This window comes from Cibotium barometz, chromosome 8 (assembly GCF_041138505.1).
Source record: "Cibotium barometz isolate CiBa-2024 chromosome 8, ASM4113850v1, whole genome shotgun sequence".
Lineage (NCBI taxonomy): Eukaryota > Viridiplantae > Streptophyta > Polypodiopsida > Cyatheales > Cibotiaceae > Cibotium > Cibotium barometz.
The window spans coordinates 2723168-2747348 of NC_141053.1; the positions used below are offsets into that span (position 1 = coordinate 2723168).

At 43.8% G+C, this 24181-nt stretch overlaps 1 protein-coding gene across 2 annotated transcripts in view; it reads left to right on the forward strand.

Moving 5' to 3' along the window:
* The first annotated feature begins 2154 nt into the window (after nt 1-2154).
* Nucleotides 2155-24181, forward strand: part of LOC147635828 (cysteine-tryptophan domain-containing zinc finger protein 7-like) — a 62857-nt gene continuing 40830 nt past the window's right edge. For both annotated transcript variants that reach the window (XM_086801185.1, XM_086801186.1), the window contains exons 1-8: nt 2155-2767; nt 2920-2992; nt 11632-11774; nt 11877-12242; nt 12346-13883; nt 13980-14446; nt 14529-14623; nt 14710-14864. In XM_086801185.1, coding sequence (XP_086657311.1) covers nt 2567-2767; nt 2920-2992; nt 11632-11774; nt 11877-12242; nt 12346-13883; nt 13980-14446; nt 14529-14623; nt 14710-14864 — 3038 coding nt within the window. In that variant the 5' untranslated portion in view covers nt 2155-2566. The remainder of the gene's footprint in view (nt 2768-2919; nt 2993-11631; nt 11775-11876; nt 12243-12345; nt 13884-13979; nt 14447-14528; nt 14624-14709; nt 14865-24181) is intronic.

Genomic DNA, 24181 nt, shown 5'->3' on the forward strand with positions numbered 1-24181 from the left:
AAAAAGGTATTTGGTAGGTTATTAGAACTTTTGAATGTGTTTCATTCTCATACCTTTGCCCCTCCTTATAACACCTTCAAATATATGGGCTTACTTGGTTAAGCCACCTTTGTAAGCAACTATTTGCTTAAAAATGGAACAAAGTTAGTTAGAGCACTTATCTCCCCTTGGACCAAGTTAACCTCCATTGGTTGACCGTCTCATCAAATCATTTGACAATTTTCACATCTTATGTATGGTTTATCATCAATAACTTGATAATGTTTTGATTAGGTAAAGTGGATTATCTACATAGAGTCGAGCAAAATATGCCATGAACTATGTACAAAAACTCTCATGTAAAGCTCTCTTTCTACATACCATGGATGTTGTTTAAATCTTAATATTTGTCCATGAAGTTTTAATAGAAATTCTATTTTTATTATCAACAAAAAATAAATTTTCCACATTAATCTTCAAGCAAATCACACTTGGAAAAGTGAAGCATTTTTCAATTGAAACCTTTGTAGTGTGAGGCATTGAACCTCTTTTGAATTGAATCTCCTACTGCCTCCTTTGCATGCATTCATTACCAATTGCCATAACGAAATTTCTTTTAAGACCATCCAAAGCATTAAGAGACAAGTGCATGGGTTACTTTTCTCATCATAAGGATACCTTCTCTCTCATCCACAATGAATGGCTTCATGTTGTTTAGTAGTGACCTTGCCTTTGACAAACTAACTTCAAAATGAGGAGTGGAATGTTTGGAAAAGCTTCATATTTTTGTATTCTTTGTTCATGTGCACACTCTAAAACAACTTAAATTGTTTTAGTATCCAAAGTTAAGTTTTCTTAGTAGATCCTTGCTCAAGTCTTTAAACCAAATCTCTTTACTTAGAGGCTACCCAAAATGACACTTGAAAGGCTTAGCATACCTTAATGCATAGGAAGGAAGCTAGTTTGAAGAAGTACACATGAAGAGAGTAACCAACCATGGCTTTTTAGATTTTTCATAAAGCTTTTTTTCAGGCTTTGAAGGAATATTTACATTCTCAAGCTTTAGCAACAAGATTCACATGCTTGTAATCATTGAATTGTCCCTTTTATACTTTTGCAATCCGAGTCCTCTTTAAATTGACTAGTTACTCTTGCAACGTCTTACATATCATGGCACAACTCTAAATCCTCAAGCAATGTTATGTGGAAACTAATTTGAGCCCAAGTTATTGCTAGCAAAAAATATTAAATTAGACAACCTTTAACAATTCTAGGGATGCAAAATTATAAATGTAAGAAGTATCATTTTGCTTTATAACTGATTCAACCAGTTTCTTATTTGCACGATAACTCAAAGGCATTAACTCCTACATGTGAGAAATAGTAGTGACTCATGACAAAGGTCAATCCTAAATATCTTATTAGAGGACATTTATAAAGAGCCAAGCAAGCCCCGGCATGTAGCCCACTTGGTTAAAGTATCGAAGTCCCTAGCGTGACGTTGTGGGTTTACATTGTTTTGGTTGCATCAAGTGATGCACTGAGTAAAAAACGAGTTGATGAACCCAAAATTTGACCTTAAAAAAAGAGCCAAGCAACAAAGGTTGCAAGGCCATGTTCCTCACACAATGCATGTTTTCGAAAGAACTCATATTGTAAGATATGTAGTGTCTGGGAGCACGCATCATTCTCGTGGTGATTCATGCGAGCTTTTGATACAGGTTTGACGATTTCTTCATCGATTGGCAAATTTTTCTATGAATTTAGAAGTAACAAGAATATGAATGGTCAAGTAGCATGGATTTCATATGTTCTTTGCTTTTGAGAAACGCATGTTTGGCCCGTGCCTTTCCTATGGTGGCCATTGCCAACACAAAGCTGGATGCTCATGCGTGGTTAATCCTAGCTCTAACAAGTGTATGGGTATAATTTGGGGGGGGGCGGGGGTCCTCGAGGTTCCTTGGTTCGTTCTTTGACATTGGAGGTGGGGGCTAGAGGTTCCTTGGTTCGTTCTTTGACATTGGAGAGAGCAGAATTTTTTTTTTATTTTTTTATTTTTGGGTGGATATCTTGCTTCTATGGTGTTTAGACTTGACCAAAGTGGGCGGGGTTGAGAGTCAAATCAAATTTCATAATTTTATGCGTCACCCATTGTGTACAGGCCCCCTCCTCGCTTATGACAGGGCGCGTTCATATGCCATCCTTTGTTGCTGCCCGGCGGACCCCGGAATCTTCCCCCGCCCAAAACCACCCTTAAACAAAAGAGCTCAAAGGCCCCCCCACAAAGCTAAGAGACGCGATCATCAGAAAAGGAAAAAGTTCTGCTCTTCTGTGCTTATGACTTGATCAGATTGCCCTGCTGTCGCTGCGTGGGATCGGTCAAGGTCTGCTTCATCGATCCATCAGCATCTCTCAGGAAGAAAGCAAAACGGGAAAATTCAATTCTTCACAGAGCATCCGGCAGCAGATAATATTTTTCCTTCCTGTGCTCTCATTCTTGTTTCTGCACAGATGATTTAAGGCGGTGGCTGCTCTATGGTAGCAAAAATCTTGCCATAGGCCATGAGGGCATGACTGCCCTCTTCATATGGCCTTTCATTCTTACAAGCAGGTGGAGTTCAATGATAGCCTTGTTGAAAAGCAGAGAAATGGCTGTTTGGGTCCTGAGCCCTTAGACACGCGGTGGGCTGGTTTGGGCGCCCACATGGGGGACCATGAGCTCGAAGAGGGGGAAGCTTGCGATGATCCGGACTCTGGCTGCGATCCAGACACCGCGTTTGCCTACCTTGTAAGCTTCTCTTCCTTTGAATTGATTTTTTTTCCCACAGAATTTTGCAAATTTAGGGGGGCTTCCATGGCCATTCATCATGTGGGATTTTGTGACTTCCCTTCTCTCCCCCCCTGCCTCTTTCTAAGCAGCTTTTTGTTCTTGATTTGCAGGACGAAAAGCTGTCTATTGTCTTGGGTGATGTTCAAAAGGTGTTTGAAGGCGGAGTTTCTGCTGAGAAACTAGGTATGCATGTGTGTGTGTGTGAGAGAGAGAGAGAGAGAGAGAGAGAGAGAGAGAGAGAGAGAGAGAGAGAAAGAGAGAGATTTCTATTAACGTCTTTAAAAAGATCCAAGGGGTTTATAAGACCTTAAACAGTACATGTGATCCATGCGTGAACTGTAAAGTCATAAAACAAGTAGGTACTATCATGTGGCATCCTCTCCTATTACTGAATACATAGCTTCAATCCTGCTGGCACCACTTAGTGGTGTTGGAGTATGTCCCTGATCTGGAGCTGTTGAGTACTTCATAAATGAGGGCATGGCCCTTGGAGGGAACGGTGCCCACCCTCTCAGGATTCCATGTAAGCATGGGGCCAGCATGCCTCAAGCTTGGGGTGTGCGTTCCTGGTGAAGCCGTCTCTCTCTTCCATGATCTGTTAGTCCCCTGTGGTCCTGTCAGGGCTGAGCATCAATCATGATCATATCGTGAGGGCCAAAGAAGCCTGTGATAAATGTCTGTGTGGTGTCCCTCCACCTAGTGTGCAGACTCATCAGGCTCTCCTTGTGTGACTACGCATCTCTAGCAAGAATTGTCCTAGACATCTCTGATTTTTGTACTGCATCACAAGTGACAGAGGCCCAAGCCCCCTCTTTGAAGAGGCAGTGGAAGTGTCCTTGTGTTTTGTAGTAGACTAGGCATCTAAATATGTAGTGCTTCTTTCCCTAATCCTGCATTATCTGCACATCTCTTGAAATGCCCTTTGCTCTTGGTAACCCAAAGCCTCTACAATTTGAGGTGTTGGTGGGTTTGTTATTAGAGGAGGAATAGACTAGGAGGAATAAATCTTCCATCATGCCTGGCAGTAAACTAGGCCGTTGTTGCCAATGACAAAGGCAAGGACAAGGCAAAGGCTGACTACTATCAGTCTAAGGCTGATTCTGAACAGCCATCAAGCAAAGCAAATAGTGATGCAGATCAGCCCAAGAAGAAGGGAAAGTGTCATTATTGCAAAATGATAGGGCACGACATATGCGAGTGCAGGAAGAGACATGCCAAGGAGGAGAAAGAATCTGGTTTGGCAATGGACTCTTCTAATGCTCCTAGAGGCAAAGCTGATGATTCATCTAACTTTGTGCAAGATGATTGGGCTTTTTTGGTTTGCAGTTATGATGATCACAAGAGCACTTGCCTCTCAATGTTAATGAGAAATAGGTTACATGGTATTTTGAATGTGAAGCCTCCAGACATATCATCTCCAAGAGGGATTTGTTTAATTCATTGAGGGTTGCCCAAGAAGGGAAGAAAGTCACATGTGCAAATAACTCTTCTTTTCTTGTCAAAGGCATTGGTGAGCTGCCTACAGATGGTTCTAACCTATGCATTTCAGATGTACTTAGAAGAGTGTGCTGTTAGTCTCCTCTTTTGCCAATAGAGGTTATGTGGTTAACTTTGAGGATGACAGATGCATAGTGAGAGATGGAGAGAAAAACTATGTGATAGTCACTTCTAGGACTTTGTACCAGGGCTTGCATCATGTGGACTCATTTGAGAAGAGACCATAGGATGCTTGTTTGGCCACCTCTTCTACTTTTGCCATGCAAGAGGTAGATTTACAGCATGCCATATTTGGGCATGTGAATTATGGCAGTTTGTTTGCAAGCATCCCAAACACATCATTACTAGCCATACTGTCTGCAAGTGTACTCTTTGTACCCAACTAAATGCAAGTGATGCAAAACCTCCAAATAATGCAAGTATGTATGTTGCTGACCGCAATGTGAAACACTGCAAGTAGCTCTTTGAAGACATGAAAAGAGTAGGGATAGAGATTACTTTTTGTAATTTCAGCAAGCTCGATCAACGTATTTCGATGTTGGTACAACCAATGAGTAGCTTGAAGACTCCCACATGCACCCCTATGCTTGGTTTAACTTTGTTTTGGGACAAGTTGAAAATTTGGAGTGGGGTTTTGGAGGCCCAAATGAACTCCGATTTTGATAAGTTTTGGCTTGGGAGACTTCGGAAGAGACAAGGAACATAGTGGTGATTTTTTTTTTTGGGAAAAAAATATTTCAATGGGAGTTGCAACGGTGGTGATGCCAGCTGAGTTGGGTGGCGGTGGCGGGCGGCAATGGGCTGAACCACCACAAATTAGCCGGCACTGGGCGAAAATACCCAAATCGAAAAATTGAAAAGGGGCATGGTTAATTGGACTGCCGCCGTCGTCGAGTTTGTGTGTGTACACAGCTTCTTGGAGTGGGCTATCGAAGATGGTGAGGCTGACTGCTATTTTTCTTGCTTCTCCTAGCTCCAATGGAGCTTTGCCTCCTTGCAAATGAAGACCTATAAGGCCTTTAGGCACCCCAAGGGGTCTTTTGAAGAGACCATAGTCACAGGGGATGGAAGGGATGGACTGTTGGAACGGAGGGACGCCGGGTCGGGATGGTTCAACAATGGGGACGGCAGGGGACGGTCGGACGTCCCCCCTGGAGGCGTCCCTCACAAGGGACGGTGAAGGGGACGGCAGTAGGAACGGGGATGGCTGTGGGGGACGGCAGTAGGAAACGGGGACGGCTAGTAGGAAACGGGGACGGCTGGGAGCCGTTGCGCGCAGTCAGACGACTGGTTTTTTTTTGCCGTTTCTAGCCGTTTGCCCTGGCTGTTTCTAGCCGTTTGGCGAGGCGAGGCCTTGGCTGTTTCTAGCCGTTTGGCGAGGCCTTGAGCCTTTGAGGCTTGGGCCTTGAGGCTTGGGCCTTGCCTCTCTCTTGCCTTGAGGCTTGGCCTTTAGGCTTGAGCCTTGGGGCCTTGGGCCTTGGCCCTTGAGGCTTGGCCCTTGCCTCTCTCTCTCTCTCTCTCTCTCCTTGCCCTTGCCTCTCTCTCTTGCCTATCTAATATCTATATAAGAACAAGGCTACAAGGCTACAAGCACACACACACACCCCTTCAAGTTTTCAAAGTTTAAGCAATTCTCTCTCTCAACTTTCAAGCCTCAAGCCTCAAGCTACACTCTATGAGTGTATCTACTCTCTCTAGTCTCTCTCCCTCAAGCTTCTTCTAACTTAGTAACTTCCAACTTCCAAGCCTCTCACACAAGGCTCTACTCTCTACCATCTAGACTCTCTGTCTCTGTCTCTGTCTCTGTCTCTGTCTCTCTCTCCCTCTCTCCCTCCCTCAAGCCTCTTGAGTCTTCCAACTTCCAAGCCTCTAGGCCTCTAGGTTCTCTCTCTCTCTCTCTCTCTCTCTCTCTCTCTCTCTCTCTCTCTCTCTCATTGCTCAAGGCTCAAGCCATCTTCAACCATAGCATCCTCCTCAACCGTCAATCCCTTCACTCTTTGATTGGCGTATTTTGTTAATATGACTCAAAAGCTTACCATTTTAGTGTAAATTTGTGCTCATTTTGATGTACTTCCAAAGTAGAATAAGTGGAGTAGAAAAACTTAAAAAAAAAAGTATTTTTTGAGTGCCGTTCCCTCCCCCGTCCCCGTTCCCTACTTATGGCCGTCCCCCGTGCCGTTACCGTCCCCGTCCCCCGTTACTGTCCCCCGTCCCTTGTGACTATGGAAGAGACCAAGGTAGGGAGATGAGGTGGTTGAAGCTGCACAGTGCCACCACATAAAAAAACTGGTTGCTCTAGGTGAGTTGCTATTGCAGATCTCAAAATCACAGAGCATAAGGCTATGATACCAAATGTTGGAGAGATGCTGCAGCCAAGCACAGAAATCCACTCGCACATAGAAAGAAGTACGGTTCTGAGAGTAAGGAGAGGCACACAAAGCAATGTTGTAGGTCGTGATAAGTGCCAAAAATATAATATAAGATGAACCCTATAATGAAATAAGGGTGGGTTCACACCTAGAGTGCACGAGGGAAAAAACCTCTCTTATGGAGGGTAAAAATTGGCCCAACCGGTCCTACTGGAGTTCACTCATCATTGCCATGACATAGATGTCTAAAGAGATTAGGGTTGACCTTTATGACTCTCTGAGAGGGCTATGTGAGACCGACAATCATTTTGGTTGGTATTGGCAGTAGGTCCAGGCAGGGAACTCCATAGATTTAGATCTAGACTCAGGAGTCATGCCATCCGTGAGTGTGGTTGGTGGTTATTTCCTTATTCGGAATGGATTGTTGTTCCGGAATGAGAAGGTTTGTGTACTGTATAACGTTGAGTAGTTTTTCATGTGAGCAGACTAAAGGAGAAACGGAGGGTGAGGATAATGTTACACTCAAGAATTGATAAGAGGTTGAGGACTTGTCCCTTGTTCCACATGAGCCAAAGGTATACTGGACTTTAGGGAGAGGAAGCCTAGAAATAAAGTGATCCTTGAATAAAAGATTAAGCGGAAAGACACGGCGGTGGAGGACTCAACTTGGGAGACAATTGCTAGTTTAGAGTGGAGATTCCTTGACTTCGTTTCCTAGAGAGGAAAGGTCTTAGGAGGCGAAGTGTGTTATGTACCACTTATCCTTGGGATTAGGTCCTAATCTAGACAGGGTTGGGGAGCCTTGAGGCCCACAGGTAGGTTACAGGTGGCTAGGGCTCATTATTATTGATAATCCATGGTTACTAACTAATTATAGCTAGATTGTTATTTATAGTGGCAGTAGTCAATATATAAGTGACTTATGGGTTATTGAGATTCATTCAGTCATATTCGACTGATGGTATGGGCTTGGACCGGACTCGTGCCATGGACATGGTGGTTCACTGGCGTCTTGCCGAGGGTCCCTTGGGAGAGGCTCTGGTGGTATGGGACACCAGGGCCGATTGGCTTGGCCTATGGATAATGGAACCTTAGTTCCTGGCTGGCTGGGGGGAGATTTCGGATGGAATCTATGGTTGGGTTATGCTGTACTAATCTTGTGTGTTTAGCTTGTGTATCAAGTGATCCTATAGAAGGGACTTTACACTCATTGACGAGTGCTGTGGCCGTGGCACGGTGTGACATGTGAGGGATTGATTGTAGTAATCACAACCTTAGGCTAACTAAACTTCACTTAATGATGCTTAAGAGATAGACAAATAGTGTCAATGCAATGCAATGCAGCTTAGATGAATGGGTTACAATGAGATCTAAATAGATCTATGATGCTGTCCTAGATGAAGATCCTTCTTGGGAGGAGAGGGATAGGCTGAATGCTGATGATGAGGACTGTTCCTTGCTCCAATGTTGAGGTCCACCCTTTGATGCCGGCTTCCCTCTATGTAGGAGGTAGGAATGATGAACTATGTGCTGAATATGTTGCCTATGATGACTGTATGCTGAGTGAACTGTTGTCCCGTTGACTTCCCTTGTCTCCTGGAAGGAAAACGCTAAAGAGAAGCCTGGATGATGGATTGAATCTGATGCTTGATGATGATGATGTGCTGGAAACTGCCTTAATGCTGAATATATGCTGATGCTGGAGACTCCCTATGCTCCCAAGGTGGAAACGCTGAAGGGAAAGGTGCCTAACTGCTGAAGAATAATGCACTTCTACATATATGGTGAGATGCTGCTGGTCGGCCAACTCCTAGATGCTCACGACCTGCCCATAAATGCCATAAATGCTCATAATACTAGTCGGTTGCCACCTACTTGCTGTCGGCTGCCTCCATAAATGCCTATGAAGTCTAATGAATTCTAATGTGTGGCTTTAGATGATGTACTCAGCCTATACCACGAGATACATGCTGAATACCATGCTTAAATGCCTGAGAAAATGTTGGAAAATACTAGATAAATCCTGATTAAACCCGAATAATTCTTGATTAATGTTTATGATGCCATGTCACTTGTACACCTTTCGGGTGTGAACGTGACACGGAATCCAGTTTTCTTTGCACGTGCAAATTACATAGAGATACATTATCATTATGTCAGGGAGAGGCTTCGTGCAGGGGAGATCACTTTAACCTACTGCTCTAAGCTTTAGGCTTACTCTTCTACAGAGAGTGATTTGCATCCTTCTACAGGTTCACATTACCACTAAGGGGGGGATTTGAAGACACATGCTTATACGTAGTGCTGCATGTGAACATGCACTAACTCCACAGGCACTTTTATCCTATGGGTTTTTTCACTGGACATTTGGTGTGAAAGGACACGTAGACTAGGTTTTATTATTATCATTTGTACTTCTCTCTTATCATTATTGTGTGAATATACGTGCAAGTACTTCTCCCTCTCTCCCCCATAGCCCATCACTTATTGTACCCTATACCTAGCATAGTAGGATCTAGATTTTTCATCTTGTATAATCTCAGACTCTGAGATCTTAGCTTTCAGTTTTCAGTTTTAGTTTACTGTTGCTTTTTCTTATTTCATCCATGATGAGATTTCATGGACACTATGTGCACATCATTTTGGTCTCATAGACCCTTTGGGTCTTTTGAAGACATTAATTTAACACACACACACACACTCTCTCTCTCTCTCTCTCTCTCTCTCTCTCTCGATTTGCTTCCTGTGTGTGTGTGTGTGTGTGTGTGAGCTTCCATGGTTCCACAAACCCTAACACTAGGTTCTTGTTTGCCAGCGATGAGCCCCTCATCAGATACCAGAACGAACTCTCAACAGCGTAGGTGCAGAGCGACCTGATTAGCAGAATCCGAAGGCGTGGTTGCAACAATAATGAAATATTTCAAGGTTGATTGGCATGTGTCAAAATGTAGATTGAATACATGCAATTCGAATGTTGTTTTCACTCTGAGTCTATAGAACAATTGAAAACAAAGTGGCGAATGGGTGCGTAAGGCGTGGGAATCTGCCAAACAGTTTGGGCGAATCCCAAAGAAACGAAAGGAAAAAAGTTGTCTTTTCGTCCTCGGCACCCATGGTAGTTCATAGCATTTGCTGAAAAGTCATCCTTTTGATCCGGGTTTAGACACTTAGTCCGGTCGCTCGCACCCCTATCGATTAAAGACTATCTAGAGTGGGACAATGCTTGGCACAAGTTAGCTTTTCTAAAGCCGATTGGAGCCGACTAGGACTTAGTATGGGTGTGTCACGTGCAGCACTTGGATGCCACGTAGACATATCTGTACAGAAGGTGCAGGACCTGGGATGGTAAACTGGTCCCATGTGAGCCCAGTCCTGGACGAGTCAGCCAGGGTTCCATCCCAGTCGTCTGAGGTCAGGTGTGCATTGTCCTGCACATGAGTCCAAGGTCAGGTGTGCACTGTCTTGCACATGAAACAGTGCCAGTCCGTGCTGCGAGTCTCCCTTTGGAATGATGTTAGTGATTCTGTGTATCTGGTATGGTACTGGATGCCAGATCATTGTGTAGACAAGTTAGGGTTTGCATATAGGAAAGGGGCCAGCCCATAGGGCTACCCCAAGTACTTGTGTGGACATGGGGACAGTGTAAAACCACCCCCATGAGGGGCCAGGAAGGCCCTGGCTGTACCCACCTGCCATGAATAGGCCATGGAGGGGTTGTAGGACAGCCCTAGGGGCAGGCCAGGGGTACATTCAATTTTGTGCGTTAATTCCGTCGTGACAAGTGTGCTAATTTCTGAGCATTGAAGTTACTGATCTTCCCCGAAGCTTCCGCATGTTACAGTGAGGGGGATGTCATGTGCACACACATGTACATGCTTCTCATAGAGGCTAACCCTAAGGAGGCAACAAGATAAAGAAGAGAAGATTAGAACATAACCAGATTTTTGGAGTATTTTCTATGGAGTATCTTGTGGAGGGACACATCATTATGTGAATTATTTGTCCAGGAGCTGGCCGACCAGCAGTCGGCCAGTCCATGGGATATTTTCCAGCCTATAAAAGGCAAGTTTGCTCATTGTTTTAGTCATTCAGCCTCTTGTTGGCTGGGTCATAGAACTAGGAGTTTGTTTAGGTATTTTACTACCTTTTCAAGGCAGCCCATGGCTGCAAGGATTTATGTACCTTTTTGTACCATATGAATATACTGAATTTCCAGCCATCTCTCTCTCTCTCTCTACTCTCTCTTCTGTCTGCGTTTTTGCATTAGCATGTTCTAAGTGGTGTTTAGGGCTGAAAGAAGACTCTCAGACCTTCCGCATGTAACAGGGTGTAGGGTTGTACATGGCACATATTTATCCTTTGCGGTATCATGCGGGGTTGGCACTAATGACGTTAGTGGGGATGTCGTAGTATCTAGTCCATACTATGCATAATGGAGTCCACTTTGTATAGTTGGGCCATGTCATATTTTGTGCACATGTGAGTGCAATTATTTATGGTTGCAACCTTAGTTGCAAGACTAATGGTTATTTTCGTAGAAGATAACCCCGATTTTGTAAGGAAAGCTAGATATTGCTCCTTGGACTATTTTGGAAAGTGGAGCGGAGATTGCACCCAATGCTTTGTCTTGTGTTATTTTCTTCATGCTCTTATGTGCTTTCATATGCTTTTGCCATGGTTGATTTATTTGTACATGGTCGTTCAATTCTACTTTGAAAGGTAAGTGAGTGGTGAGAGATTTCTGCTTGTACCACGATCCTGCCAGTGAGGGTGTGTAATATCCTGCTAGATCACTGAGAGTGAGTGAGGCAGTCTAAAAATTAAGCTTTCTTGAACTGCAAATGTCGTATACGATCAGGAACTTGACATGGAAGCTTGTGCAGTTTTTGTGATTGAAGATCTATCTGTTGCTCTTTTTGTTCTCCTTCTTGTATATGATGCCCTTTTGTGATTCAGGCTCAAAGTTTGGAGGCTATGGATCCTTTCTACCCACTCATGAGCGTGCTCCCTCTATTCTTCATCAAGAAAAGCAAGCAAGCACGGTAGCTAGTGATCCCTATGGCCGATCAAAGAAATCACCAAATAAGGGGATTGTGGAGGTAATCTGCTTTCTTGCTGTATAAATATGTAGCTTGTTTCATGGTAAGTTTTTCTCGAGGGAGGGAGAGAGGAATCATCATTTTCTTCAATTGGTCTGGCAGAAGGTGAAGCATACTGCTGCAGGCTCAGCTGTAGGAGTGAGCAACTCTAAAGCATGTTCTGGCTCTGCTCTTCTAATGAATGAGAATGGAGGCAGAGATGGTGGACTTGTGAATGAAAAAATGAGTAATACAGAAAGTTCATTTCCAGCATTGAAGGTAGAAGAGAATGCTGGCTCCCTAAAAAAGGTTACTTTGAGGATCAAAATGGGGTCAGATACTAGTGAAAGGAAAAAGAATACTGCAATATACAGTGATTTTGGTTTGAGTAATTCATCATCTGCGTCAGATGATGATGATGATGAGGATCGAAGGTCTGATTCTGATCTGGATTCAAGCCCTGATAGGACGCCGTTGACAATGATCAGGGTAAGTGTGAAACACTCTTTTGACTTGAACTCAGATTTTTTGGATCAAATGGCTGATGTATATAATGAAGCTTCTGCTTGATGATGATCTTCTTCTGGGACAGATTATGACGTCCCACCATATTCCAGATGGAATGTTACTTTCGCCACTTCCGGATCTCGTTGCAGAGCCTTTCATACAAAAGGAAAGGTTGTGGTCAACAAATCGAGAGGGTCCGGGTGAGAAAACAAGATCTCCCTTTCCAAGTAACGCAGATATTGGATACGTATCTGACCTGATCAAAGATGATGGAGATCCTTTTGAGAAGGTGGAGAATTCAAAGGAAAAAATCAGGGAAAACGTGAGTGAATGGAAAGGTGACAATACTGTGAGTTCTGACAATGTGAGGAAGAAAGGTAAAGCTGAGAAAGATAAAGGAGGTGCAAAAGAAAGTGGTAAGCATATTTCAAAGCCTGTTTCGAAAGCCTTTGAAAGAGACTCGTCAAAGCATAACGAAAGTACAGTTGAAAGACATGCAAAAGATGCTGTGAGTGAATCTGGGACAGGAGTGAGGTCTTACGAATTACACACAGAATCAAAGGGGCCTTTCTTGGACAAGGCTCCATCAGATTACCCCGTGTACGAGGCAGAGCATGTTCCAAAAGACTTCTGCTCTCCCTTTGAACCCCTAAAGGAGGTAGAGTCCGGCAGAGAACCACTAACAAAGGGCTATAAGGTTGAGAAGACAGCAGCTTCTTCCTCCCATGATAGCATGAATGAACAACTGGATATGGGTCACCGGGTGAGAGATGCGGGCAAAGAAGGCTCCACATTGGAGATGGGGATGCATGGGAAGAGGCAACTTGAAGTCAACATGGAGCTAGTAGACGGTAAAAAGAGGAGTGCAGCAAAAGAAAGCGTTGTGCCATATGAGGGGAAAACAAACACAAGTCAAGATGCTAAGAAGCAGACATCAAAGAGCAGCAGAGTAGGGAAGTTTGTGCTGCCCTCTGCCGATGTTTCTGCTACCAGTAGAGAGTTTGGAAAGGAGGTGACAGAAGCGAGGAAAAGATCCAAGGAGTCTGTAAAAGAAGCCCATGTATCTAGGGGCTCTTCTAAAGACAGAGGAAAAGATGCTTCTAAGGAAGCCCAAAAGAGTTCGGGAAAAGATAAACTCATTAAAGAAACTTCATCTAGGGATGTGATGTTGAATGAAACAGTGAAAGAAGGACCTCATCATCCTTTCAAAACAGTTGTCAACAAGGATCTCCAGCAGAAAGATCTGGTTATTAAAGGACACAAAACAGAAAGCGTGGAACCCCGGAGGAAGGAGAAACTGAAGGAAAAAGTCAAATCTGATTTTCCTAGCAAAGAGTTCTCTAGATTATCTGAGAAAGATAAACAAAAAGATCTGTCCTTGCAAGATGCGCCCATGAAATCAACACATTCAAGCTATGTTCCTGAAGCAGTTGGCTCTGATAAGCCATCTGAGCTGGCAGTTTTACCACCTCCGTTGGTAGGAAACGGTTTGCCTCCCCCTGTTACTTACATCACCGAAAACTGGGTGGCATGTGACAAGTGTGAGAAATGGCGCCTTCTGCCTCCTGGAGTAGATGCTGACCATTTACCAAAAAAGTGGCGGTGCAAGATGCTTGATTGGCTGTAAGTTTGACAATATCTTGTCTACTCTTTGCAGTTTTGTTTACTTGATCTGTATAGGGACTCTTTTGCTAAACTTTTATTTTGAATTCTCATCAGAACGGGCATGAACAATTGCAACGTCCTTGAGGAAGTGACCACCCAAGCTACTCAAGCACTCTATAGTAACATAGCACCTCCACCACCTCCTATTCAGGCAGACCCTCCTGCAGCAGAGCAGATTCAGCCTCCTGCCAATGTGGTGGCTGTCATGCCCCCCACAAGTATAAATGCTAGTCAAGAAACCAGAGTTTCTGACAAGAATAAAGCTGCAGTGAGCAAGAAGCGGAAGATCCCTCCGACTGCTTTGAATGAAGCTGTTTCCAGCAAAAGCAAGGGTTTGGCTGATGCCTCACAGATTACCCAAGAGGGTAGCCAAGCAAAGCTGGGTGGTGGAGATTCACACATGACCCGGGAGGGAAACCAGGCAAAGTTGGGGAGTGCAGCCTCAGGCCATGTTCATGCTGCAGAAGAAAAACGGAAGGTGAAGGAGAGAGAGAAGCCAAAGCGTTCCCGTCCCAATGATGGTATGTTGTGTGCCAGTCTTGCTGTAATCTTATGATTGATTTTTCCAGAGGTCATTCCTAATGAAGTTTGAAATAACGACAGGTGCAAGTCCCCTTGGGAAGGAACATGGCCAATCACCGGCAACCCTTGCAATTCGAGAGGCAACAAACTTGAAGCATCATGCAGATCGCCTAAAGGTGAAATAGTACAGATTAGATAGAGGAGCTTCTTACTGTATTGATTTACTGAGGTTTTAATACTTGAGCATATCCCAAAAAAACAGGGTCGTGTTGGGATGGAGCATGAAGGCACAGGTCTTTACTTACAGGCTGCATTGAAGTTTCTTCAAGCAGCATCCATGCTGGAATCTGAAGGTGCAGAACACGGAGAAAACACACTCCCTTTGAGTATTTATGCAGACACTGCTAAGCTTTGCGAGTAAGGCTGGTCCCTTAATGTTCCCTTTTTAGCAAAGTGAGGGCTTTAGTTACTTTTTATAGTAATAATTGATTATATGTGCTTGCTTATGATTGTTGATTCTGGCCATCCACATTGTACATGTGACAGTGATTTGGGGGTCCAATCCACGGGTGTGCACCCAAAAGTGGACAGCCAGCAAAACTCTTTGGGCACCTCCCATAGCTGTGGATCTCGGGGATTATGCCTCTTGACTCTCCTTTTGTCTTGCCATTGCATTAATCTCCAGCAGGCCTGCCGCCCTTCTTCTTGGCCACAAATGCACTCTCATCCCCCTCCTTGGACTGCTTCTGACGCACCTCTCTCTAAAGCACAAGGCCTCTCAACTCTTCAAAGGTGAGATGATTAGCACAAGACTCAGTGAAGATAGAAGTAACAAGACTCTTAAAGCTTTTGGGAAGCATATTCTAGAGTCATATAGCCATTAACTGTCATTCAATGGTTTTTCGTGTGGCTGATCAATCCCCAAATGTCAATAAGCCCAAAGCTTTGCAAAAATCTTGAATCCTCTCTCGTGAGAGCCTTCATGAACATATCTGCCACATTGCCGTGTGTAGAGACATAAGCTAGGCTAATCTTTCCTGCAATGAGTTTCTCCCTCACATAATGATAGTACACCTGAATGTGCGTTGTGCAAGCATGAAACACTGGGTTGCTCGCAAACGGCTAATGCACTCTAGCTGTCAGTGAAAATGGAGGTGGTGAGGGAGTGCTGAACACCAACATTTTCCAAAAGGCATCCCGCTTTCCATGAAAAGCATCAAACTTGACGCTTTTCTCTCTTGACTTGAAGTCCATCTTGCCGGTTGATGAAGGCTCCTTTGCCTTCTTTCCTTTCCCTGTCTTGACGAAGCTACATCCGAGAGAATGGGCCTAGGGATAGCCTCCTTGTTCCCTCCACAAAGAGTAGACCTGGTGGCTTTTGATCCTTCCGAAATGGTGACTCCTTTGGCTCGAAGATAGGCTTTGGTGGCTTCAACTCCTTTGGCTTCGTTGGCTCAGTCCTTGATGAAATCTTCAAATATTTGAGCCCTTCTTTGGTCCTGTTCTTTCTTGGCTCTCCAAGCAAGGAATCCTCTGTCTTGGAAAAACTATCTAAACTGTTGAAAATATCGGTACTCTGCTGATGTCATGGCCGCGGTTTCATGAGAAATAGATCGACGGCCTTGGTTCCCATCTAGAAGTTCTGTATCGGCCTCATAGTCGTTCCCTTCATGAGGTCCTTGGTCTCCCTGTGCTCTTGACATGGCTCTGTCACCCCACGAAAGTTTCTTCAAGAGACTCTGATACCATTGTAAGCCTAGCGGGGCGTGCCTTGACAGATTTAACCACGTGTCCAAGAGGTAAAGATAGAGAGAGAGAGAGAGGGGAGAGAAAGAAGGGTATAGGGATCTTGCACAGTTCACCACACTCAGTAGGGAATAGGCCCTACCTCCTTTCAGGAACAATCCACGGGCACGTTGGCCAAGATCAATATAACCAATGAATACAAAATCAAACAAATATGTCGGTGTAGAAACCCAAGGAGTCGATGTCGAGGCACGAGATCTCTAATGCCGAGCACACCACGGGGATGATCCACAAGTATCTCTCACCGGGCTAGTGCCAGATCCAATATCCAAATCCAAATCCAATGATTCCAAGTCCAATGAATCCAAATCAAAATCCAATGAATCCAAATCAAAATCCAATATCCAAGTCCAAGTTCCAAGTCCAAGCTCCAAGTCTAAATCCCAACTCCAAGTTCCAAGTCCAAATCCCAAGTCCAAGTTCCAGGTCTAAATCCAAATCCCAAATCTCAAAGATGGGCGACGACGGCGATCGGGCTGTGCTGGGCGGAGCCGGGCGATGGCGGCAGCTGCATAGAGGCGGAGCTGGGCGGCGGTGGGGTTGAGCTAGGCGGCATCTAGGCTAAGCTGGTAGGTGGCGGTGGCCAGGCTGGGCGGCAAGCGGCTGAAAAAGTCGATGGTGATGATCCCCTTGCTCTTCGAAAACTTGATGATGATGTTGATGAAGGTGAGGATAAACTCCAAGCTTTAATGAATGAGAAGGAAGAGGTTTATGCTTCTTTTATACTTGAGAGAGGCCCTTGCTTTTTGCCCAAAGCGGGCCAAGCTTTTCGCTTTGCTTTTGTTTTTTATATTTTAATAATAATGAAATATTGCTCATCTTTGCCAAAGTTCTTGATTTATGCTTTTCTAGCTTCAGCGCCTTGCTTTTTGGCCTTGGAGCTTCTTTTTGAAAAAGCGGCTTTAAGCTTTTTTTGTTCAACTCAGTCTTCTGGTGTCCTTGGCTCATGGTCAACCTAATTTGACTTTTTCTTGCTTTTTGACTAAAACTGGTGCTTTTTTGTGAGTCAAATTCCTGATTTCTGATCCCATGCTTTCATCAACCTGTCCATGTGTTTGGGCATGCGTTCCATCATGTGAAATGGAGCTAGGAGGGCCAAATAGTTACAGGTGGTTGATCAACATACACTTCCTATGTAAGCTCTCCATTGAGGAAAGCCGACTTGACGTCCATGTTGAATACGGGACATCTATGATGTCGTGCTAGAGCAAGCATGGTGCGAATGGTAGCCATCCAAGCTGTCGGAGCGAAGGTCTCATTGAAGTTGACCCCAAGGCGTTGAGCACAGCCCTTGGCAACTAATCTTACCTTGTGCTTGTCCAAGTTGCCATCAGCTTTACTTCGTTTTGAAGATCCATTGGACACTAATCACCTTATGTTGTTGTGGCCTAGGCACCAAAATCCAAGTGCCATTCTTCCATAGAATCTAGCTTTTCCTGCATAGCATGACACGCCATGCCTCATGTGAAAGAGCCTTGTCACCCGCCTGTATTTGTGAGAAATCTACTTCATGATTGGACATGTGTTCTTTTCCAAGGAACCATGATTGGACATGCTTCTATTCCGAAATGGGAGAGCATAATATTGCATGCATGAATGGGGAAGTATGATTGGACATGCTTCATAAGCATATGATGGACTATGCTCTCTTACCATTATGGGAGAGCATATAGATGGATACAAGTGTATGGAACAGATGGGACTCACCTTAGGCACATGCACAGTGAGCTGTTTGAAGATCTTGCATTGGATGCTGATTTTCAGAATGCTTGAACATTTAGGCATTCATCTTAAAGCATCAAACTTATACATAATACTGGTTGTTGATCTAGCGATTTGTATTTTACAAGAGATTAAGTATGTTTCTTACTTAAACTACTTTCAATTTTGATAGTTTTACAAGATATGTACCTTTTAAGTTGGAGGTTGATTTTGAGGTCTTTCCCTTCATCTTTGGGAAAACAGAGGCTTGAATCGGAATCAGCGTGGTCGAAAGCCCCCAGGCAATTTTTTTTTTTTTTTTTGAGGTGACGTGGTGACTTGCCCAAGCCATCTCAGCAACTGTCTCTTCAGTTGCACACGCAAATTCGTTTTAGAACTTGAGTTATAAGCATCTCTTTCTATTTTCCAAAGAGGGAAAGAGAACTAACTCTTTCTATTTGTTGACAAAGGAAAGTTTCCCATGCAAAACTAAACATGTGTAAAAGTTTCCCATGCAACCTAACATGTGTAATCTTTTTCTATTTTGAACTAAGAAAGCTTTTTAGAAAGGAATTTAGCTATAAAAGGAGGTGATTCCCTTCATTTTGGAGGAGGAGAGCTCATGTAAACTTGTGCATTTTTGAGAGCAGGAAGGCAAGAAGACTAGCTTCTTCTCTACCAAGTGTAGAGAACCATTTTTCAAGAGAGAAGGCCATCATGTGAAGACGGAGGTGCTACTCAAGAAGAGGCTTTGAAGAGTTGAAGAAGAGCTTGCTGATTATCTTCATCAAAGGACTTCACTCTTGTGAGCATCCTTGCCACAAGAGAACCGGTTGTGTGACCCGTTGGTAGGCCACTGGGGTGGCACACAGACGGGTGAGTTTCTCCAACACGTGTGTGTGTGTGGTAGGCCACCACATACAAACTAGGAGATTCCAAAGGCTTTGTTTTCTATCTTGTTTGATGGCGGTACCATGCTGATTCACATCAGCCCATACACTTGTAAAATTCTGGAGGAATAATTCATATTCCTGTGAAGGGACCCGGCCGTTGTGGGTATATGCTGTGTCGTCTCTCTCTCTCTCTCTCTCTCATTTATTCTTCCATCTATTTGGCTCAAGTATTGTTGGCTGAAAATTGACAAGTTTTTCTTCAATTTTCAGCCATGGTTAAAAGTGGATTAATGTGATTTAGCAGTGATAAGCTTGTTACGCAACCTCAGCGAGTTTCAGTGGTATCAGAGCGGTGTTATCTTCCCTACCTTGTTGGTGATTGAAGACAATCCTTGGGAACAAGCCTTTTGCCGCTAAAGAAGAAGATGTCAACCCACAGAGAGAGATCAAGATCGTTGGCTCATCCTAGTGAGTCAATGGAAGTCTCTTCTTCAAGAAGAAGAGGTGGTGGTGCTGACAGGGAAACAAGGCAAAGTGGTGATTCTCCACGAACTTCAAGATCCTTTGGCCAAAATGAAGAAATACGGCGTAACTCTCATGCCTATGGTGAGGAGGCGCTTCATCGCCGAATCAAAGAAATGGAGAACCTGCTAACCGATCATCCAGATGTGCAAGTGGTGGTGTCAAAGAAGGCCATCAACCATTCCAAGATATCTCATTTTGAAGATTATGTGAAGAAATCAGATTTAGGTGATCCTATGCTGTTTGCAAAGGAATACCTCTAGGAGAAGGGAATCATTGGTCCCGATCCATATGGGCAAGCTGTTTTCTTGGAGCCCTACATCATAGATTCCTCTAATATATCACCAACAGAGTCACCCATGATGGTGAAAAAGGCAGCTGTTCAAGATACCAAGGAGAAAGAGAAGAAAGAGACCTGCAAGCTGGGAGATCGAAGTGTGAAACTGCCATACTTTGATGGGAAGGATCGTGACATCTCAAAGATCTTAGCCTTCATTCGGGAGTTTGATTTGGCTTTCAAGAACCGGAACTTCACAGAAGAATCTCAACTCCATCAGGTAGCTTTACATCTTAAAGAAGTTGCTAGTAATCAGTATCTAACACTTGTTACTAGGAATCTCAATCCAAAAACTTGGGAGGAGTTCAAGGAGATGTTTAGAACTCAGTTTTTGCCCTCTGACTTCAAGAAGAAGGTGTGCATAGAATGGGATAAGTTGGATCAGCAAGGAGATAATGTGCAAACGTACATTAATCGGTTTTTGGAGGTCTACCTCAAAGCTGCTCAATACATCGACATTAGTGATAGTGAAGTGATCCACAAGTTTGAGGGAGGTTTGAATCCTCTCTTACATCCTCTCATGCATATTTCACGCACAGATACTCTAAAGGATTGCATGGAGTCTGCATTGAATGCAGAATCTTGTGACATGAAGTGGATGATAAAGAGGAAGGGGTCTTCTTCGGAGGAACCACACTTAAAAAGGAAAAAAAACCAAGAGAAGCCAGAAAAGAAGCCTTATGTAACCTCCAAATTATCCAATTTCAAAGATCAAACCAAAAAGCCTAAACCAATCTTCAAGAAGCTGTCAAAGGAGGAGCTAGAGCAACACATCAAAGAAGGAAGATGCTTCCAGTGTGGACAGAAAGGGCACATGGCCTGGGAATGCAAAAAGAAGGATGTTGAGAAGAGGACCGAAGAAGAAACATTAAAACCTAAGGTTGGTACCATAGCTGATGTGCAAGTTCCAGAAGCCAGCCACAACGCCAAAGAAAGACAACCATGGAAGGCATTTGGTAAGTTGAGAAATCAATCTGTGGTAGTTATGATTGACCCTAGGTCTACTCATAACTTCATCTCTGAAGAGGTGGCCAGATCCATTGGCCTAATGGAGGAAGACAAAGGTATATCCACTATTGCTGACACACTTTTTGGTCAACAAGCACAAGTTGTCCCTGTGAAGGATCCTTTGAGGATTCACATAGGAAACTACTTGGATCATGTGGATTTTCTCATAGGCCCTACTCAAGGGTGTGATGTAATGCTGGGAATGCCTTGGATGCGTAAGGTCAAAGCTGTACCTATGTATGGCCTAGATGAAGATAAAATCAAGATTACTCATAAAGGAAAGAATATTGCATTAGAAGTAGGAGTTCGGGAAAACTCCATTCCTCTTGTTGGTCATGTACAGATTAAGAAAGCAATGAAAAGTTCCATTTGCAGTTTTTTGGTTTTTGCACAAGAAAGTAAATCTGAAAATGATGAGCATATGAATTTTGTGCAACAATTCAATGATTGTTTCAGTGAGTCTCTTCCAGGTGAACTCCCACCTGAAAGACCTGAAGACCACAAGATAGATCTCATTCCAGGAAGCTTGGCTCCGAATCAAGCTCCTTATCGGGTGAGTGCTTCACAACGGGAGGAGATCATGAGACAAGCAAATGAACTGCTGGAGAAGGGCTTGATCTGACCTAGCCACTCTCCCTACTGCTCGCAGAAGGACAGCTCTTTCCACACGTGTGGATTACCGAGCCCTAAACAAGGTCACTGTGAAGAATAGATACCCTATTCCAAGAATCGATGATGTCTTGGATACACTCAGCGGAGCTTCAATCTTCAGTCACATTGATCTAAAAAGTGGGTATCATCAAGTTCGGATTGCGCCGGAGGACATCTCAAAGACTGCATTCCGCACCACCTTTGGTCTCTATGAGTTCTTGGTCATGCCTTTTGGTTTGACTAATGCTCCGGCGACCTTCAACCGAATGATGGGTCGGATTTTCAGTAAACACATAAATTTTTTTGGAAGTTTCTTTGATGACATTATTGTCTTTTCACAAAATGAAGAGGAACACAAGAAGCTATAGTATTTCAAGAACTCAGAACACATAAGTTGTATATAAATCCAAAGAAGAGTGAGTTCTTTTTGCAGGAAATCAAGTTCTTAGGGCACATTCTCCGAGCAGGTGTGCGAATGATGGATCCAGCCAAAGTCAAGGCCATTGTGGAGTGGCCAACTCCGAAGGATATCCATGAAGTGAGAAGCTTTCTTGGACTTTGCTCCTACTATTGGTAGTATGTACGCTACTTTGCACACATTGCTACACCATTGCATGACTTGTGCAAAAAGAGGGCTATTTTCAAGTGGACTCAAAGAGAGGAGGCTGCCTTCAAAAGATTTAAAGAAGAGGCCAGCAAAAATATTGTTTTGCATCTGCCAGATTTAAATAAAGATTTTGTAATACATTGTGATGCTTCCGATGTAGGCATTGGTGTTGTCTTAATGCAGAAAGGAAGACCGGTTGCCTATGAAAGCCGGAAGTTGCATGAAGCTGAAAAGAACTACTCCACCTATCAAAGGGAATTGCTTGCGGTGGTTCATGCTTTGACCATCTAGAAGCATTATCTCTAGGACACTACTTTTGTGGTCAAGACTCAAGACTAATCACCAAAGTCTAAAGTACTTTCTTACCCAGAAGAAGCTGTCATCTATGTAGATGAGATGGGCAAACTTCTTGTCCATGTTTCACTTTACAGTGGAGAGCATGAAGGGTAAAGACAACTTGGTTGCTGATGCTTTATCGAGGAGACCCACCGACTTCACAGTAATGCGTGATTTATATGCTACAGATGCAGATTTTTCTCAGATATGGCACTGCTTACAAGAAGGAAACATTAGCATGCCTTTCTTCCTAAGGGAAGGTTTCTTAATGATGAAGAATCAGCTATGCATAGTGAAAGATTTAAGGAAAAGAGTTATGGAGGAATGCCATGCCCCTCCATTTGTTGGTCATAGGGGAATTCTCCCTACCACAGAGATGATAGAAAGATAGTTCTATTGGCCTTCTATGAGGAAGGACATTGAGGCATTTGTTCGTGAATGTATCACATGCCAAAAGGTGAAGTTTGATCGAGGTAAGTCGCAAGGCCTACTACAGCCCTTGTCTATTCCAAGCAAACCAAGGGAAAGCATTGCCATGGACTTTATTACAGGATTGTCAAAAACTCCCAAAGGGAATGATGCCATATGGACAATTGTGGATAGGTTCAGTAAAATGGTTCACTTCATTCCAGTAAAGAAAGAAATTGGAGCCGAACAGATGGCCATTACTTATTTGGTTCAAATCTTCAAATATCATGGACTTCCAAAGTCCATAGTGGGAGCAGAGATCCGAGGACTACCAGTTTATTTTGGAGAGCCCTCTTTGAGAATGTGGAAACTAAGCTTGATTTTTCTTCTTCTTATCACCCCCAAATAGATGGACAAAGTGAAAATGTCAATTTACAGATTTTAGATCTTCTAAGGTGCTTGTGTGCTGAAAAGAAAGCAACTTGGGAGAAGTATTTACCTCTGGTGGATTACAACAACACTGTTCATTTTTCTATAGGAAAAGCGCCCTTTGAAGTAGTTTATGGAAGGCCGCACTTGCTGTCCATAATGCAAACCAAAGAGAAGACATTTGCAGCTGATGAATTTGGACAAGACTTGGACTAGATGCTCACTCAAGTGCATCAAGCCATAGAGAGATCTCAAGCCAAGCAGAAGAAAGCTGCTGACAAGCATAGAAGGAAGACTAACTATAAGGAGGGCCAGTGAGTGCTTCTCAAGTTTGAGAAGGCACGCTTGAAGAAGAAGAAGGGTAAGGAGAGTCAATTCATCAAACTCTCTAACAGGTATTATGAACCATTCAAGATCAAACAAATGATTAATGATGTGGCTGTTCTGTTAGAAGTCATCTCCTGTCTAGTTTTATACACCAGGGCCTTTGTTGTGGGTGTGCCCGCCCTTATGAGGTGTTTTTTCATTTTTCCCCACTCTCCGCATTTTTCCCCTATTTTTTTCCATTTTTTTTGAGGCTTGGGAGGGTTGCCAGAGGGTGCCAAGAGCAGTACAGTGCTGGCCGACTGGGTGTTTATCAGTCGTGGGCACTCTTGCTGCTGGCCGACTGGTTTTCATCAGTCGTGGGCACCAGTTTGCTGGCCGACTGCATTTATGCAGTCGTGGACCTTTTTATCAGTCGTGGGCTTTTCTTTATGATGGCCGACTGCCCTCTAGGGAGGTATATATAGGACCCCAGCCCCCATACCTCATTTGTATCATTTCTCGGGATCTTCTTGTGTATATCAGAGCAGAGTTACACGCCTACATCTCTCTCTCTCTTGTGCTGTTTTTCTGCTTGCGTTTTTGCTCGTGTTCCCAGATTTGGTCATCATCTCCGTTGCGTATTCTGACATGGTATCAGAGCCCTAGGCTCTAGATAGGTCTTGGGATTTGTGTGAGCAAGAGGGGGACTGTTTTGTGGCTGATTGGTGGA